Source organism: Impatiens glandulifera, chromosome 6, assembly GCF_907164915.1.
Source record: "Impatiens glandulifera chromosome 6, dImpGla2.1, whole genome shotgun sequence".
Lineage (NCBI taxonomy): Eukaryota > Viridiplantae > Streptophyta > Magnoliopsida > Ericales > Balsaminaceae > Impatiens > Impatiens glandulifera.
The window spans coordinates 37,681,543-37,698,618 of NC_061867.1; the positions used below are offsets into that span (position 1 = coordinate 37,681,543).

The following is a 17,076-nucleotide window of genomic DNA, read 5'->3' on the forward strand; positions in this document are numbered from 1 at the left end:
CATCCTCGTGTGTCTCGTGTTGTGCTTGTGTGGTCTGGACGAAATCTTATTCGGAGTCCTCATAGTAAGAGACTTCCTCGTGAGTTCGAGGACCATTAGGATAGAGATTAATGAGAGTGAACATAGTTGGGATAGGCTGGGTAGGAAAGAGAGAGGAAGAAGGAATGTTTTGGAATGTCGACGGTATTTACTGAATAGCTAAAGAACTCGTGATCAGCGCGAGTTGTTCCGTCACATGTTGCAGAGCTGCCTTCATTTCCAAATTCGGTTGCAAAGACCGTTTCAGGTGTTGTTGTTTCTTCGAACATTTCACAACGAATAAAGCGTCCAATTTTAAGATCTTGCTTTCTCGGGGTCGTACCAACTGATGCAATCGTGAACGATAGCAAAGAGAAAGAGGTGAGGGTTTACAATTGTAACATAAGTACAATGCAATGCATATGCATGTAAAATGAATCTTAAAGAATGAACATCTCCTTGTGATTTGTAAGTTAAACATACGAGTTATTATACAAAACACCTGTTAAGTTTTTTAAATGTGCATCTCTCTTGTTAACATTTACAAAGAGAGTCTAGATGTGAAAAAAGTGACGACAAATGATATGGGCTTTAAGTCCTACTATAGTATGTTCCTACAAATGAATCTTCCTCCTCTTCGTTCTTCCTGTCCTGCTCATATTCTATGAGAATATCGGTCAGGTAGTTCCTTCGCTCCTTTGGAATTCCCATTTTAGAGGCGTTGTGTCTCTTCTTGAGATATCTCATGTAGGCTTTATGGTCAATTGGTCTATCTATGGCGATGGCATTTCCTGTATAAGGAGGCATAAAGTCACGACCAAATTGCTTGAATAGGTCGTGAGTGTAATAGGAGGTGATCCATTTCAAGCCCATAAGTGTGATCATGGGTTCATCTTCTTAATGGGATATCATGTGAGTAATTCTTTGACTTCATCCTCATTATTTATGAGCGGATGAGGTACAATCTTCCTCATTCTCAGATATTGAAGAGTATGAGTCAAGGTGCCACTAGGGCTATTGGTGGAAGGCGCGCCAGTTTGTCGAGCAGCCAAATGAGAGTACTAAAGGTGAATCTCTTTTGCTCATAGAGAAGGTTAAATATGAGTCATTTGACCCCATTAGTGTTTCCGCTAGAATGATGCCAGAGAGATCTCTATTTCCCAATGTCACCTCCAAAATTTTAGAGGATGGTTTATCATTTGTTTGTGCTGGGAAGAAGTGAAAAAATAGGATCGTTATTGTCTTCATTGACGATCCTAAAGTCAAAGGCACTTCTCCATTCCTGACTTCCATCTTTGTCCATTTGTGGAAGTCGATATGGGCTTTCTTGAGGATAGTATCAAATTTTGTTTTGGTGTATTTGTACTCCTCTTGTAGCATCTTTCTCAATGACATGGATTCTATAAAGAGCTTGAAATTTAGAATGCTCTTATTATTGATCATCAAGATAGCTCGAAATTCTTCTATAGTTGGACACATTTGTCTTTCTTCCATGAAGAGTACTCGACCAGCAAGGCTCCACCTCCTCTGCATTTGCATCATGAAGGTTTTGTTTATTTTGAAGTTGATAAACCTCATGATGGGGGTTAATCCATAAACCCCATAGTTCCACTCGTTTGTGGAAATTGGGATCAGGGAGATATCGCTTAACATGGACATCATTAAAGATTGGAAGTTTCAAAACAATTTACAAAGATGTGTTTGTTTTTAAAATGCAAACTTTCTTGAGATGTTCATTTAGACTACTAATGCATTACACATAATACATATATAGTAGTCATATAAGGGTTATAGTGACGAGGTTTAGTTGTCTGGACACGACAAACAACCGGTTTGGAGAAAGTATTCAGGTTTTTGTGCTAAGGGGATCATAAGATAATATCATTCATCGATAGTGGAGGGGGTAAACCATTAACTAGGGAATATCAACTCAATCGGGAATTTTCCCCTACTTCCACAATACCTACATCCCATTGGACGACTCATCGCCAAAAGGGGGGGGGGGGTCAATCCCATGCATTCTAGTTTTTTCTCTCGCAATATCACTCATTTTGTAACAAGTTGTCGTTCCTCATCGATAATATTTACACATAATTTTTAGAAGTACCAACTCCAATCGTATACTTTTGAAAGCAATGTTAGGGTTATGTACCCTTTATACGCCCAGATATTTATTAGGATAAAGCTTATGCATATGTTAGGTGTTATACCTTTTGGGATATATTTATTAAGTTGAAAACGTGGTACACACGTTTTTTTAAAGTCAAGTTTATATTTTCAAGTTAAATAATTTAATCCCCAACAGAGTCGCCAAAAATCTGTAACCCCCGAAAACCATTGTCCTGGAAAAAGCTCGAAGTTCGAAAAATTTTAACATCGGTTTGCATGTCAGAAATCTTTTTAAATAAAACATTATTTTTTAAAAAGATTAAAACAAATTCTTACACGTTTGAAATTAATTATACTGATCAAATTTCAAATAATCTTTTAGATTTAAAATAATCAAATGACAATTTGATTAAACAAATCTTTATTTAAATTAATTAAAAATGTTTAATTTAAGAGATTATTTATTTGATAAAAACTTGTCAATTGATTTTTAGTTAAAATCAATAAAAATGCATATGTATACAAAAGTATTTTTAACTATAGTTTTGTTTTGGTTCGTAGTTTGATAATACTCAGGAAAGGGATTTCACGCTTCATTTTTCATACCCGTTTTAAAACAGTCTCTACTTTATAAAATCTTGGCTTTTGAAAAATCGGTTGTATAATGTTTTATTTTAACCAATTGTTCTTCTAGACCTAGTCATGTACATGTTTTCGTGTATTTAAAATTGCAACAACAATATTTAAATGTTGGTACCTGTAGTTGATGACGTTGATTAGGGAGGAATGTACCTGAAGAACATTTAGTTTTAAAGACATTAGGGTTTAAAAATAAATTTCAAGCGAGCCCTTATAAAAAAAATAGAAAATATTTTGAAGTCATTTTCTATTCTTTGAGATTTTTAGAAAAATGATTTAAGATCCCAAAATTAAAAAATAAAAGAATATTTAAAATGCAACCAAATAGACCATAGGACTAGTGTCCTTAGTCTTGGTTGTGATTTTTATCGGTCAGGACTAAAACCCTCGATCCTGGGTTGGAACTCCCTCGGTCGAGGTCTAGGAATTCTCGATTGTTGTGTTAAAATCCTCGGTCGGGTGTGGATGACCCTCAATCGGGGTGTGGATGTCCCTCGATCGGGGTGCTAAAGTCCTCGATCGAGTGTTAAAGCCTTCGGTCGAGGTTCAGGAATTCTCGATTGAGTGCGAGAATTCTCAGCCTTAAATGTGAAGAACATTTGATCTTGGGTCTGCCTTGGCTAACTTTTCTTCCATGCCAATAGTATCATGTTGTCCCATAATTATATATATAATTTATTTTATTCAAAATAAATATTAAAATATGAGCTAAATAAATAAGGAAATATAAAATATTTTAAAATAATGATTCAAAATTAATATATAAAAATTAAATTATTATAAAAATTAGTGATTATAATTTTTATTAATTTTAATATATATTGGTGTGGCATAGTGATTCACACTTTCTGCTCTAAACTCTCCGTGACTATATATAAAAAAAAATGATTACTTATATAGGTCTATTTGAAAATATAGGAGAGTGGACTTTAATAAATAAATATTATTAAATTTATTAATATATTTAAATAAATAATTTAGGGAAAAAAATATATATATAACTAATTAAGATCACAAATCAAATTAAAAAAAGTTAAGTCTAAAAAATAATAATAAATTAAAAAAATAATATGTTCGAGAAATTTTTTTCCTGAATATTACAATCTCTTTTATCGAGGCTCATATATTTATAATTAAAAAAAAATTAAAACATTATTTTATCTAAATTAATATTCCAATATATATTTAAAAAAATATTTTTAAATAAATTTAAAAAGATTGGTGTACAAAAATTAGAGCCAAATATTAATTTTTTTGTTTCATATTTTGCAATCATAGATGTTTAATATATAACAATATGTAGTATTTAATCTATAATAATATATATATTTATATAATTTAAAAATATATTTAAATTTAATTTTATAATTTTATAAGATTATATATGTATATATATAAAATTAAATTAAAAATATAACTGTTTAAAATTTGTATTATTTATTTAAATTTTAAATAATTTAATAATAAAAAAATTAAAGAAAAAATGCTCATGTTTTTAGAGTGCAATTACAATTGTTTTCTAAATGAATGGCTATCATTTGTTGCTTTAAAATATAAAATAACAAAATTATTTGTTTTTTTATAAAAAAAAATGGAACCAAACCGGACAAAAATAACACAAACTATTAGTGCATACCAGCTCGGATTAAACTAACTAAATCTGCCACACATGTAGCCTAAGTCGGTGATGTGGCGATTTATAATTGGTTATAGAGTTCTGCTCTGTTTATATCTGATTTGCACCATTAAACGTAGAAAAACAAACCAAAACAATGAAAACAAAATATATAAACTGTCAAACAATTTATCTGTGTTTCCTCTGTCATCCTCTCTATCTCTCTCGCTTCTCTCTTCTCTCCTCTCTCTCAAGAATTCTCAAAGCAGAGAGGAGAGAGAGAGGAGAAATATAACACACCATTTACATCTCAGATAGAAGATAATAATACCATAAAGGATATGGGGTGTTTTTCGTGTTCTCAAAAGTTAGTAAGGCGGGTGGAGAAGGAAAAGACAAGCGATCGTTCACAATCCAGCTCAGGTATTATTGAGTCTCTTATTCTTTAATTTGTTTGTTAGATATCGAAAACATGCAGATCCATTCACGGCAACGGTTTGCATGTGGATTTTCCTTATAGAAAGATCAAACAAGAGAAATGCATGTAGATAATTGTTTCGTTTTTTAAGGAATTTCATGATAGATAGATCTGTCTTTGAGATGCACAATAGATGTAAAACCATTTCTCATATGTTTGTTTTCTGAGTGACTTAATTATCATAGTCATAACGGTAGCTTTTTTTCCTTTTATGTTCTGTTCGTTTCATATCTATCTAATGGCTGGTTTTTCCTTATTTTTTTCGATCGGTTAGATCAGCTTAAAAGTGCAACAAAGGAAACAAGATTGGTTAACAAATCTGTGGATGATGAACATAAAGATACCAAAAAGGGTTCTAAATTGGTCAAGAATGCTAAGAAAGTGGCTAGTATAACCAAAGCAAAGTCATTTACATTCGATCAAATGATAGAAGCAACAGAAAACTTCAGATCAGATCTATTGTTGGGTGAGGGAGGTTTCGGTAAGGTCTACAAAGGGATGTTAGATAACCAGGTTAGTTTTGTTTTTGCTCACATATTACTTATAACAGAGTTTTATAGAAATGTTACCTTGTAAATTAGTTGATATTTCATAGTTTATAGTTTAATACTGAAAGTCATACTTATAGGTGTTATTTAAATTAGTTTCTGAAATTTATTTATTTGTACTTGATAAGTGGGTTACTTTGTCAATTAAAGCTATATGATTTCACAATCCTTTGATTGCTTCATATTTATCTATCTGATCATTCCTTCAATTGTGGTTGATAAATTTAAAGTAAATTTTATATACCATAATCACAAATATAACCCTTTTTCTTGCCTAAGTAAGCACAAATGATTTTTAACTTCCCAATGCTCTGTTTTGTTTATGTATGTAGTTGTCAAAACAAATTACCTGAAAGAAGTTGAAACACTCTTCATAAATAAATTATTGTACTATACCTACAATAAACAAGTTCTAAGTATTAACTATAGTTTCATATTAGTTTTGATATGGAAAAGAAATCTTAGTGTTATGATTTGTTAATGTTTAATGCTCCCTTTGTCCAAATTCATTATCTTGATTCCTTTCTATTTGATTAAAAAGTCTCTGTTTCTATTTATGACAATCTTATGAAGACAAACTTTAAGTTATTTGATTGATCTAATGTTGGTGTTTGAGCAGGTTGTAGCTATCAAGCAACTTGACCGAAATGGATTACAAGGGATAAGAGAGTTTGTCGTGGAAGTACTCACTCTAAGTATGACTGATCATCCTAATCTTGTTAAACTAATTGGTTATTGTGCTGAAGGTGATCAGAGATTGTTGGTCTATGAATACATGCCTCGAGGATCACTAGAAGACCATTTACATGGTATCACAATTTCATTATTGCTTCTTGTATCCTTAAAATCATGTTCAAGTAAGGGCATGTAATTTCCTTGTCTTTTGTCTGTCCTTTATCTTACAGGTCGTCGATCAGACAGAAAACAGCTGGACTGGAATACGAGAATGAAAATTGCTGCAGGTGCTGCAAGGGGTTTGGAATATTTGCATGGAAAGATGAAATCACCTGTTATATACCGTGATTTGAAGTGCTCCAACATTCTTCTAGACGCAGACTTTAATCCCAAACTCTCTGATTTCGGTATGGCAAAAGTTGGTCCGAGTGGGGACAAGACTCACGTTTCAACCAGAGTTATGGGTACATATGGATATTGTGCACCCGATTATGCAATGACCGGTCAACTCACATTTAAATCTGATATCTATAGTTTTGGAGTTGTTCTATTGGAAATCATTACAGGAAGGAGAGCAATGGATGAGACAAGACCTCATGGTGAAAGAAGTCTTGTTGGATGGGTAAGTAAATATGTTTTATTTTTCTTATTCTTTACATCATCACATATATCAATCAACATTATTCATTACAACTTTAATGGGCATTTACAGGCACGGCCTTTGTTCAAAGATAGGAAGAAGTTTCCAGAGATGGCAGAGCCAGCTCTTGAAGGTAAATACCCAAGAAGAGGATTGTATCAAGGTCTAGCAATTGCAGCAATGTGTGTTCAAGAAAAGCCCAATTTACGTCCTGTTGTGGTTGATGTCGCCACTGCTTTAAATTACCTTTCTTCCCAAATATACGATGACACTCAAAGTTCGAGAAGGACATCAGTGACATCGTCTCCAGAAACAGAGAATCGATTGGCAGATGTTCAGCAGGAAGATGTGAAGAAGATGGAGGACTGAAATGAACCATCTAATAATGATAATAATAATAATACAAGCAGATCAACATAATGTCCTAAAAACACAGCTGCGTTTTTAACCTGCGTTACAAGTGTGTTTACTCACTATGGATAACATTTTGAATTAGTGAAACCTTAAATCATCCTATGTAGTACTTTGATGAGTGTGATGAATTTAGAATATAGAAATCGAGCATGCAGTCTTCATTTTGAGAAATGAAAACAATAAATTACTCAATCAAAGGATATGCTAACTGCTCTTACATGTTTATTGGGTATTTGTGTGGTTCGGTTTTTATTGAAAATGTTTATTATATTAATATTTTGTTACGATCTCGATTCCCCAATAAAATCTCACCCTTCAATGTCTAATTGAGCTAGATATTGTTGTGAGATTTCTGTTTTAAGACTCTGTTTTGATTTTTTTTTTTTTTTTATAAAACTGATATTGGTTAATTCTCTGATAGCTCACGTAAGAATTATAATTGAAAATTTTGGGGTAATTTAGTTGTTATGTAGGTTGAACTTACTCTCTAATGAATGAGATAATTGTATTTTCTGATTCACTCTCAATTTTGACCGATTTTTTTCTCATTTTTGTTTTTTTCTTCTACAATATTTAAATTATTCTTCTCATAATTTTTTCGCTGCATTTTGAACACATATTTTCCTTTAATCTTTTAGATCAATAATTAGTAACACTCATTACAACTTGTTGTCATTCCAAATTCAAAAACAAATTTCATTAAAAAAAATTATATTTGATGCAAATAAGATCTTTCCATTATTTGGATTGAGTTTTATTGATTTATTATTTTTTGCTTTAAGAAGCATGAAAATACACCTAATATTTTTATTCTAAGACATTTATATGTACAAACTTTCAAAATAGGCCAACCAATTCTGAAGAATTTGGCTCAAACTATTGTTTAGTAGTCCATTATATGACCAGAAATGATAGATGTATAATATTTATAATGTCTTATCTTAGAAAGATAGAAAGAGAATGTTTGACCAGGATTATTTTATTCAAAACTTATATATTTTTTAAATATCAAACCATTCAATTTATTATTAAAATATATTTATTTAATTTTTATAAAATTTATTAAAAAAACATTATAATAATTCATTCAATTCAATTACATATAATCCAAACTTATCATCTTTCTACACACAAATCAACAATACAGCCTATGGTCTTTCTAACAAATATTGCTTTATAATCTTTCCATGAATATACATTTAATCTTCAAGAAAATTATATAAATAATAGAAGAAAAAAATTGAAAGGAAGGAATAAAGAATATATATGCATGCTATTTTTAATGAAATGAGACTAACCCGTTTTCTAAAAAAAAAACATATGCATGCTAATTCATAATTTCTTAACTAAGATATCGACCCCATGACCGGGCTCAATAACCAAGTTTAGCGCCGGTGAGTGAAGATAGTTAGGAGACAAAGAGAAGGAGAAGTTGGAGACAATAAGCGCGACGAGTATTTTAAGCTCTACCATAGCAAGGTTCTGTCCAAGACAGACACGAGGCCCGACCCCAAATGGCATGTAATACTGTGGTATCTTGCAAGCTCCGGTTATACCATTAGTAAACCGCTCAGGTTTAAATTCCAATGAATCAGGACCCCATATTTCAGGATCCGTGTGAAGTGTTAACACTAATGCCCATAGATTCACACCCTTGGGTACATTCAAGTCTCCAAATTTCATGTCCTTAAGAGCCTCACGCGACACCACGGCCACAGGAGGGTAGAGGCGAAGACACTCATGAATTACCATGTTCAATTGGTTCAACTTCTTGACGGAGTCATAGTCGAGGTTGTTTTTTCCATGACAAACATCAACAACCTCGGCTCGAACTCTGTCTTGCCATTGTTTGTCCGCCGCCAAAAGCATTAAGCACCAGGCGGCGGATACAGCTGTTGTTTCGTATCCAGCTAGGTATATGTTCTTACAATTGTCCACGATGAATTTGTCGATTACATGTGGTTGGCTGAGTTCAACATTGTTCTTTGCTCCTTCTAAAAGCATTTGTAGCAAATCCTTTTCGTATGAACCTTGGACTCTTTCTTTCACAACCTTTAGTATCAAAGTCTTTACCTCCTTATCCAATGCCCATGTCAATCTATTGTGTTTTGTAGGAATATGTCTCAAACCCGGGATTCCACATGTGAGACCTTTCTTTGAGGTTGCATCTTGAAGGGCTTTTAGTTTCTTGAAAATCTCTTTTCCTTTTGAGAAATTGCTCCCGAAACACGTCATTGAGATTACGTCGCCGGAAAAACTCCTCATGTCATTGTCGATTTTGATTTCCGCCACTTTTCCTTCTGATGCCTCAATCCTTTGTCTCCAATTCTTCACTAGAGTTAAAGCTGAGTTTGTAATTACACCTGTCATTCCCTGCATGCATTTCAGATTCAAATTTTGTTATCTATTGTTGTCTACTATCATTTAAATTTGTCAAATGTAATATATTTATACCTTGACCTTGTCCATGTAGAGTTCCGGGGCAATAATTTTCCTCTGATGAACCCAATAAGTGCCATTGGAAGTAAGAATACCTTGGCCAAGAAGAGCACCACGTTCCTTTTGCTGGTACGATGGTTTACCAAGATCAATAGACGTGCATGTGCTTATCTCTTTCACCATATCCGGTTGAGTTACATGCACTATTTGAATATTCCCCAGCGAAAACATGAAGACTTCTCCATACAACTTCCTCCATTTCTCTAAGAACGGCAACAGTGTCGACGCACAATCGTGCGTTTTTGGTGCGATCCCACGAACGCAGGCTGACTTGGCCGCAGAAAGGGCGACCTGAATCTCCTTTATATTTCCCAAGAGAAAAGATGGGGGCGGTCCAGACAGCCCTTGTTTTCGGAGCTTGGACCGTAGAAGATCTGGTTCGGCGACTAGGGTTTTGTAGAGCCGGAAAATTAAACCGAGTAGAGCCACCAATCCGAAGGAAATGAGAGCTGAAAACATCTTGGTTTTGTTATGTTAAGGTATGTAGATAGGTTTGTTGATTCACGGAAGTAATATTCCTATTTATAGAATAATAGGATCCTGGTTTTGTAGTGTGAACAAGGTTATTATTGTCATTTCAAAATTACACAGGAATGATTTTAGTCTGAATTTTGGAGTTTATTTTGGGGTTATTGGAATAATCTAAACAGGGAAGGATTTGAGTCTAATTCGTTGGAGTTCTTTCTGGGATTAGTTGAATAATTTATAGAGAAAAAATAATAATTGATGAGGATTTTGAAAAGATAATTTTTAAAAAAAAAATTTTGATAAAAAGATTTTTTTAAAGGGTATTAATATATATAAATAAAATAAAAATAATAATTTAAATAAAAAATATAATAAACAAAAAAATGAATAAATAATATTTAAGTGATTTTAATTATTTAAATAATTCAAACCAAACTTTACATGATTGTGACACGCACCTATAAATAACGTAAATAAAAAAATAAAGAAAAAGAAATACTGTATTTTAGAAAATTCTTTAAGAAGCTGAATTAGTCCAAGGATATTTTGGTAAATAACCGTAATTGGAAATATAATTTAGACTGGAATTTGATGAAGTACTATATTCAAATTAAAAACATGTCGAATATTGCTATATGAGTTTTGATTATAATAATATTAAAATGTTTCTTAGAAAAATAATAATAATATTAAAAGGAAGTAGGAAAATTCAACTTGAAATTCTTCATAAATCAATATTCCATTTAAAATAGAATGTCTTAGCTATGATAACGAAATATCCAAATAACAATTCAAATGTTCAAAATTAAAATTGAACGTATTTATTTTTAAACTATGTCAATAACCAACTAACTATTTTAATATATATTAATATTATCATAATATTATAAATATTATAATAATATTATTCTCATATAATTATTTATCAAAGGTACAATTAAAGTATAATGTTTAAAATTGTAGAAGGATCCCTATTACAGAATTATCCATATTCCGCCTTAAAAATAGGGTAAAATGGTCATATTTAAAAAAATATCATTTTGCCCTCCTTATGGGTGGAAACATGTGGAACAAGGGATCCGTAACAGGGGAATCTCATAACAGAGATCCCGTTTACTAAAATTGAGGGTATAAGATCGTAACGATAAACATAGTGAAATATTCGGAAAATATCGTGTATGAAAAAGAAATATTTGTCGAGATCTCGGTTGTGATAGATTCTCAAAATGAGGATACGAGGTTGATAGTTACGATAAATTAATACTTAATTGTTGACATGTAAGAATATTTAAGATGAATGTCATAATTATATATTTTATGTTAAATTATTTTTATTATCTTATTTAATAATTTATCTATTTAATTAATTATTTAACTCAATTGTAAATTATAATATATGTCATTTGTAACTCATTTATAATTGATGAATATGTTTGATATGTGTAAACATCAAAATTTGAATACTATCTTTTATAAATAAAAATATTATTATTTATAATAACATTAAAATAATATTTTGAATTTTTAAATTTAAAATAACTCAAAGAAGGAATTAAAATCAAATTAAGGATTAATTATAATAATAATAATAATAATTAAATCTTAATTAGGAAAATTATTCAAAATCCAAAATTATTTAAGGTTAAAATATTGTATTTATTTTACTCAAATTAAATCAAGAAGGGGTTGAAAATATTTAATTAGGATTTTAAACATTAATTATGTGTAGTTTATGGTTTAAAAACAATTAAATAAATACCAAAAAAATAAAAATATGAACATAATTTTTTTTATGTTTCTAGAAATATTTTTTGTAAAATTTTTGGTGAATAAAAACGCAAGAAAGAGATTAAAAATCGATTTCAAATAACTCTTTTAATTAGAAATTAAACTGATAATCTGGTATAGCCGAAATTATGTTTAATAGGTTGCAGCTAGATTCTCAGCCATCAGACCAGCCTGAATTTTGATCCAGCGCCCAGGAACGCGCAACACAGCCCATTATAACGAAGCCAGCGTGCGCCTGCTCTACCGGATCAACTAACGGATGCACTAACCCCGTTAGCCCGAACACAGACGGACCTCCAACGGATCGCCCAACGACGCCACGAAAGATGCCATTATGGGTCATCTTCTTCACCGATGATGCAAGACCCTCGTCAGAATCGCGACCAATCGGCGACGATTCTTCCAGAAGGGATATCTTTGCCTACACTCAACCTTATCCCTTCGTTTTCTTCATACGTGTTCGTCTTATCATCGCCTACAATAGCCCTAATCCTATTTACCCTACATTATCCTAAAACTAAGCTGCCATGATTTAGATAGAATTAGGGATAAGAACGGAGATGACCAAATTGAAATGGAATTCGATCACCTCGACCGACCTAGCTCGACTCTAAATAGTCTCCAAGGGTTTCTCTACAGAATCATCAAACAATGACAGCCTGTTACACACTAAATTAAAGGATTGAAATTCCAGTCAAGAACAATTTTTATAAAAACTTTCTCTGGCCATTACAATTCTGATATAGACTTCTAAAAAGCTTCCAACACATCTAAGAAATATTCTCCAATTATTTGTATGAATCTAGAACCTCTATAATTCAATTTGTGACTTAAGATTTGAATTTTTTCAAATTTTTTAAGTTTGATCGATTTGATCTATTTTAGGGCTTGATGATGTGATTTCTTTGTTTAGAATCATTCCCTATATCATGTTTGAAATTTATGTTGAAAGAAATTAACCTAAATTATCCTAAATCAAAGATTTCGAAAAATCAGTTTGGAAAAATGGGTTTTTAAAAATTCACGTTCTTGAGTTTTAATGTTAAGTTTTTTTATTCAAATAGCTGTTAAACAGGTTGAGATGAATTCCCAATGACTATAACATCGTTTTGACCAGGTTTGATCAAACTATGTTTTTGAAAATTTTAAGTCTTCAAAAATCATTGTAATGATGTTCTTGTTTTTGTTGTGTTCAACTATATTCATCATTTCAAAGCTAATGGAACAAAATTCAGACCTTGAATGACCTAATTTAAAAGATCCCAAATTTTGATCTAAAAATAGATTTTAGAAATTGATCTTTGTAAAGATCCAATGATCGTAATTTATGTTAGGGCTTTTGTTCTTTATAATCATATGAACTAACTGCAACTTACCGATTATGATTCCATTATCTGTATCAAAAGTTATGAGACCTACAATTTCTTCATACCAAATGAAGAACACCCGGTCCTAGGACCGAGTCCTATAGGACCGGGACTGAGAAATAGGACCGAGGATCTTCGGTCTAAACTAAGACCAAGGACTGGTGTTCTTGAGTCAGGACCGAGACTAAGGACAGATGATTAGGACCGATGTTCTTGAGGAAGGACCGAGAAGTAGGACTGATACCCAAGGCCTAGGACCGAGAAACCCGACCGAGTTTTCTAGCCTAGGACCGGTATCTATCCTAACCTAGGACTGAGTACCTCTAACCCTAGGACCGAGTACCTCTAACACTATGATCGAGAACTATCTAACCCTAGGACCGATGACCTAGACCGATGAAATTGACTTGGGATCGAGCATCCTAGACCTAGGACCGAGCAGTCCGAGTTCGAGACTGATCCTCCCGAACCCTGGACTGAGCCCTCCGGATCCAAGGACCCATGCACCCAAGCCCTAGTCTAGACCACCCCAGTCTAGACAGTGCACGCCCAAACCTAGATCCGAGGACTCTCGTCCTAAGGCTTATTTGGTTCCACTTTTTAAAAATCCAAAATTGTTTTCGTAATTTTGGAACCCGAACCCATTTTCAAATAATCTTGAAAGGTTAGAAAATGATATTTAAATATTTTTGAGATATGTCTTAAACCAATATTTTGGTTGAGGCACTGTTTGTAATTTATTTTAAAATTCTAACACTTTTTTTTTGATACTTTTTAGTTTTTTTTGTTAAGTATTATATCAACGCAATCGCATGTACGCTATTTTAAATAATTTTGTATAATTATTTACGTATTCTAAATGTATCCTTATTTAGGACCTTCAGACTACTAATAAAAATAAATAAATGTTATAAATAAATCTTAAATAGCCATACATTGTTTATTTTAAAATTTTAAAATCGTCATTTGACGGGCGCAAAGAACATGTCGTGAAAGCCTTTTCCCGAGCGTAATCAAAAAACAAATCACTTATAGAAATTCTAGTATAAATACATTTATACACGTATCATTTTATTGATTTTCATAAAATTATTTGACGACTCTGATTTTAAATTAGTTAGGTTTAATTAATCTAAATCGGGTTTCAACTAAATTGTTATTTGGTCCTCAAATTATTAAAGTTTAAACAATATTAATTATTTTTACATAATTAATTTCAAAACTATCACGTATTATTTTAAAAAATCTTTTAAAATAATGTTTAAAAATAAGCTTAACACGCAAATCAAGATTGAAACACATCGAAGTTCGAGCCTCCCGCGATATGTGTCCACGACACTGCTAAGCTACGGAGTGGAGTGATTCCTAGGGTTACAACATGGTTGTTTGAATATTCTAATTAGTTTGGCATGATTTTTTATTTAGACCATATTTTCATTAATATAATTTTATTATTTGACCAAAATCTATAAAATTCAATTGTAAAAATTTGTAATTTTACTATATATTATTAATAATAAAGTATAAGACATAATTTGAAAGATGTAGAATTATTTTAGCTTAATAATAAATTAAGTTATATTATTATTCTTTAAATAATAGTTAATCACACCTTGAAAGATGTTTGTATAAATAACCCTTTCAACAATACTTGCAGTAACCATTTTTTTTTAAACTTTCTCTTAATTTAATATTTAAGAACTTATTTAATATATATGTCTATTTCATAATTATTTATTTATATATATTTAAGTGAAAATATGTTAAAAATAAAAAAATTAAAATATCTTTCTTGTTTTAAAAGTGAAAAAATATTAAATATGTTACTATATAACAAAATTTAAAAAATAGCTTTATCTTTATAAACAAAATACTGCTATATATATATATATAATTGTTTCAAAATTTTCACTTTTTTTATCTTTACAAATATCACAAACTTTCTTATTATTCTTTTTAATTATCATTTATCAAAATTTTAATATTACCAAATCAATTTTAAAAAGAATAATTTTAAATATCTAAAAAATAAAAATAAAATTATATTTAAACTAATTATAAATAAATAAAAAAGAGGAGTGTGGAACTTAAGCTGTTTTTATCAAATTTGTGCTTAAGGAGCTCTAAATATCATAATTTTAATAATTTAAACCTTTTTTTTGTCTTCTAGTTTTAAGATAATTATTTCAATTTTTTATTTAATTTATCATATTTGTACAAATAAAATAGCAATTTTTTTTTCACTACATTTTCACACATTACACATTTTTTAAGGCATTTAAAACGTATTGGACAAATTTAAACGCGTGTATTTAAAAAAAATTAATTTAAAATATAAACACGTCTAAATAGATATAGAATACAATGTTATATCGTTATGAATTTATTTAAAAAATAAATATAAAATATAACTCTATTCAAAATTTCTAAAATCTTTCTAATTAAGATTACACATTTTAATAGTTACCAAAATCAATTTTAACAAATTAGAATGCGTAAATCTCGAAAATATTACTCAATTTTAAAAATACGTACAAAACGTATTTAAATATCATTTTATTTTAAAACGTGACAAATTAATTAAAAAAATAAAAATAATACGTTAAAATAAGATAACACGTTTTGTCCATACCTCAAATAACTAAAAGTTTGATAGTTCAACCCTTTATACGACACAATTCAAAGTTTGAACTTTATTTAATAAAAACAACCCAAATTTGAGCCTCAACTATTACCAAATCAATTTTAAAAAGAATAATTTTAAATATCTAAAAAATAAAAATAAAATTATATTTAAACTAATTATAAATAAATAAAAAAGAGGAGTGTGGAACTTAAGCTGTTTTTATCAAATTTGTGCTTAAGGAGCTCTAAATATCATAATTTTAATAATTTAAACCTTTTTTTTGTCTTCTAGTTTTAAGATAATTATTTCAATTTTTTATTTAATTTATCATATTTGTACAAATAAAATAGCAATTTTTTTTCACTACATTTTCACACATTACACATTTTTTAAGGCATTTAAAACGTATTGGACAAATTTAAACGCGTGTATTTAAAAAAAATTAATTTAAAATATAAACACGTCTAAATAGATATAGAATACAATGTTATATCGTTATGAATTTATTTAAAAAATAAATATAAAATATAACTCTATTCAAAATTTCTAAAATCTTTCTAATTAAGATTACACATTTTAATAGTTACCAAAATCAATTTTAACAAATTAGAATGCGTAAATCTCGAAAATATTACTCAATTTTAAAAATACGTACAAAACGTATTTAAATATCATTTTATTTTAAAACGTGACAAATTAATTAAAAAAATAAAAATAATACGTTAAAATAAGATAACACGTTTTGTCCATACCTCAAATAACTAAAAGTTTGATAGTTCAACCCTTTATACGACACAATTCAAAGTTTGAACTTTATTTAATAAAAACAACCCAAATTTGAGCCTCAACTATTACCAAATCAATTTTAAAAAGAATAATTTTAAATATCTAAAAAATAAAAATAAAATTATATTTAAACTAATTATAAATAAATAAAAAAGAGGAGTGTGGAGCTTAAGCTGTTTTTATCAAATTTGTGCTTAAGGAGCTCTAAATATCATAATTTTAATAATTTAAACCTTTTTTTTTGTCTTCTAGTTTTAAGATAATTATTTCAATTTTTTATTTAATTTATCATATTTGTACAAATAAAATAGCAATTTTTTTTCACTACATTTTCACACATTACACATTTTTTAAGGCATTTAAAACGTATTTGACAAATTTAAACGCGTGTATTTAAAAAAAATTA

The 17,076-nt window shown here is 30.1% G+C and overlaps 2 protein-coding genes across 2 annotated transcripts; one reads left to right on the forward strand and one right to left on the reverse strand.

The window, feature by feature from the left end:
• The first annotated feature begins 4,648 nt into the window (after positions 1-4,648).
• On the forward strand, positions 4,649-7,254 carry LOC124942402 (probable serine/threonine-protein kinase PBL5). Its single transcript, XM_047482904.1, has 5 exons — positions 4,649-4,804; positions 5,134-5,372; positions 6,027-6,216; positions 6,313-6,704; positions 6,795-7,254. Exons 1-5 carry the CDS (start codon positions 4,723-4,725, stop codon positions 7,089-7,091), a joined length of 1,200 nt encoding a protein of 399 aa, XP_047338860.1. The 5' UTR covers positions 4,649-4,722; the 3' UTR covers positions 7,092-7,254.
• Positions 7,255-8,468: 1,214 nt separating this feature from the next.
• Positions 8,469-10,094, reverse strand: LOC124943120 (cytochrome P450 714C2-like). The gene is made up of 2 exons (XM_047483677.1): positions 9,591-10,094; positions 8,469-9,509 (listed from the first exon to the last, which is right to left on the reverse strand). The coding sequence occupies exons 1-2, from the start codon at positions 10,092-10,094 to the stop codon at positions 8,469-8,471; spliced, it is 1,545 nt and encodes a 514-aa protein (XP_047339633.1).
• Positions 10,095-17,076: the final 6,982 nt, after the last annotated feature.

Bases quoted from the DNA above. Each gene is read 5' to 3' on its own strand.
- LOC124942402 (XM_047482904.1), top strand. From the start codon at position 4,723: ATGGGGTGTTTTTCGTGTTCTCAAAAGTTAGTAAGGCGGGTGGAGAAG. The intron at 4,805-5,133 runs GTATTATTGAGT...TCGATCGGTTAG, and splicing joins TCGTTCACAATCCAGCTCAG to ATCAGCTTAAAAGTGCAACA. The intron at 5,373-6,026 runs GTTAGTTTTGTT...GTGTTTGAGCAG, and splicing joins AAGGGATGTTAGATAACCAG to GTTGTAGCTATCAAGCAACT.
- LOC124943120 (XM_047483677.1), bottom strand. From the start codon at position 10,094: ATGTTTTCAGCTCTCATTTCCTTCGGATTGGTGGCTCTACTCGGTTTA. The intron at 9,510-9,590 runs GTATAAATATAT...AAATGCATGCAG, and splicing joins TCTACATGGACAAGGTCAAG to GGAATGACAGGTGTAATTAC.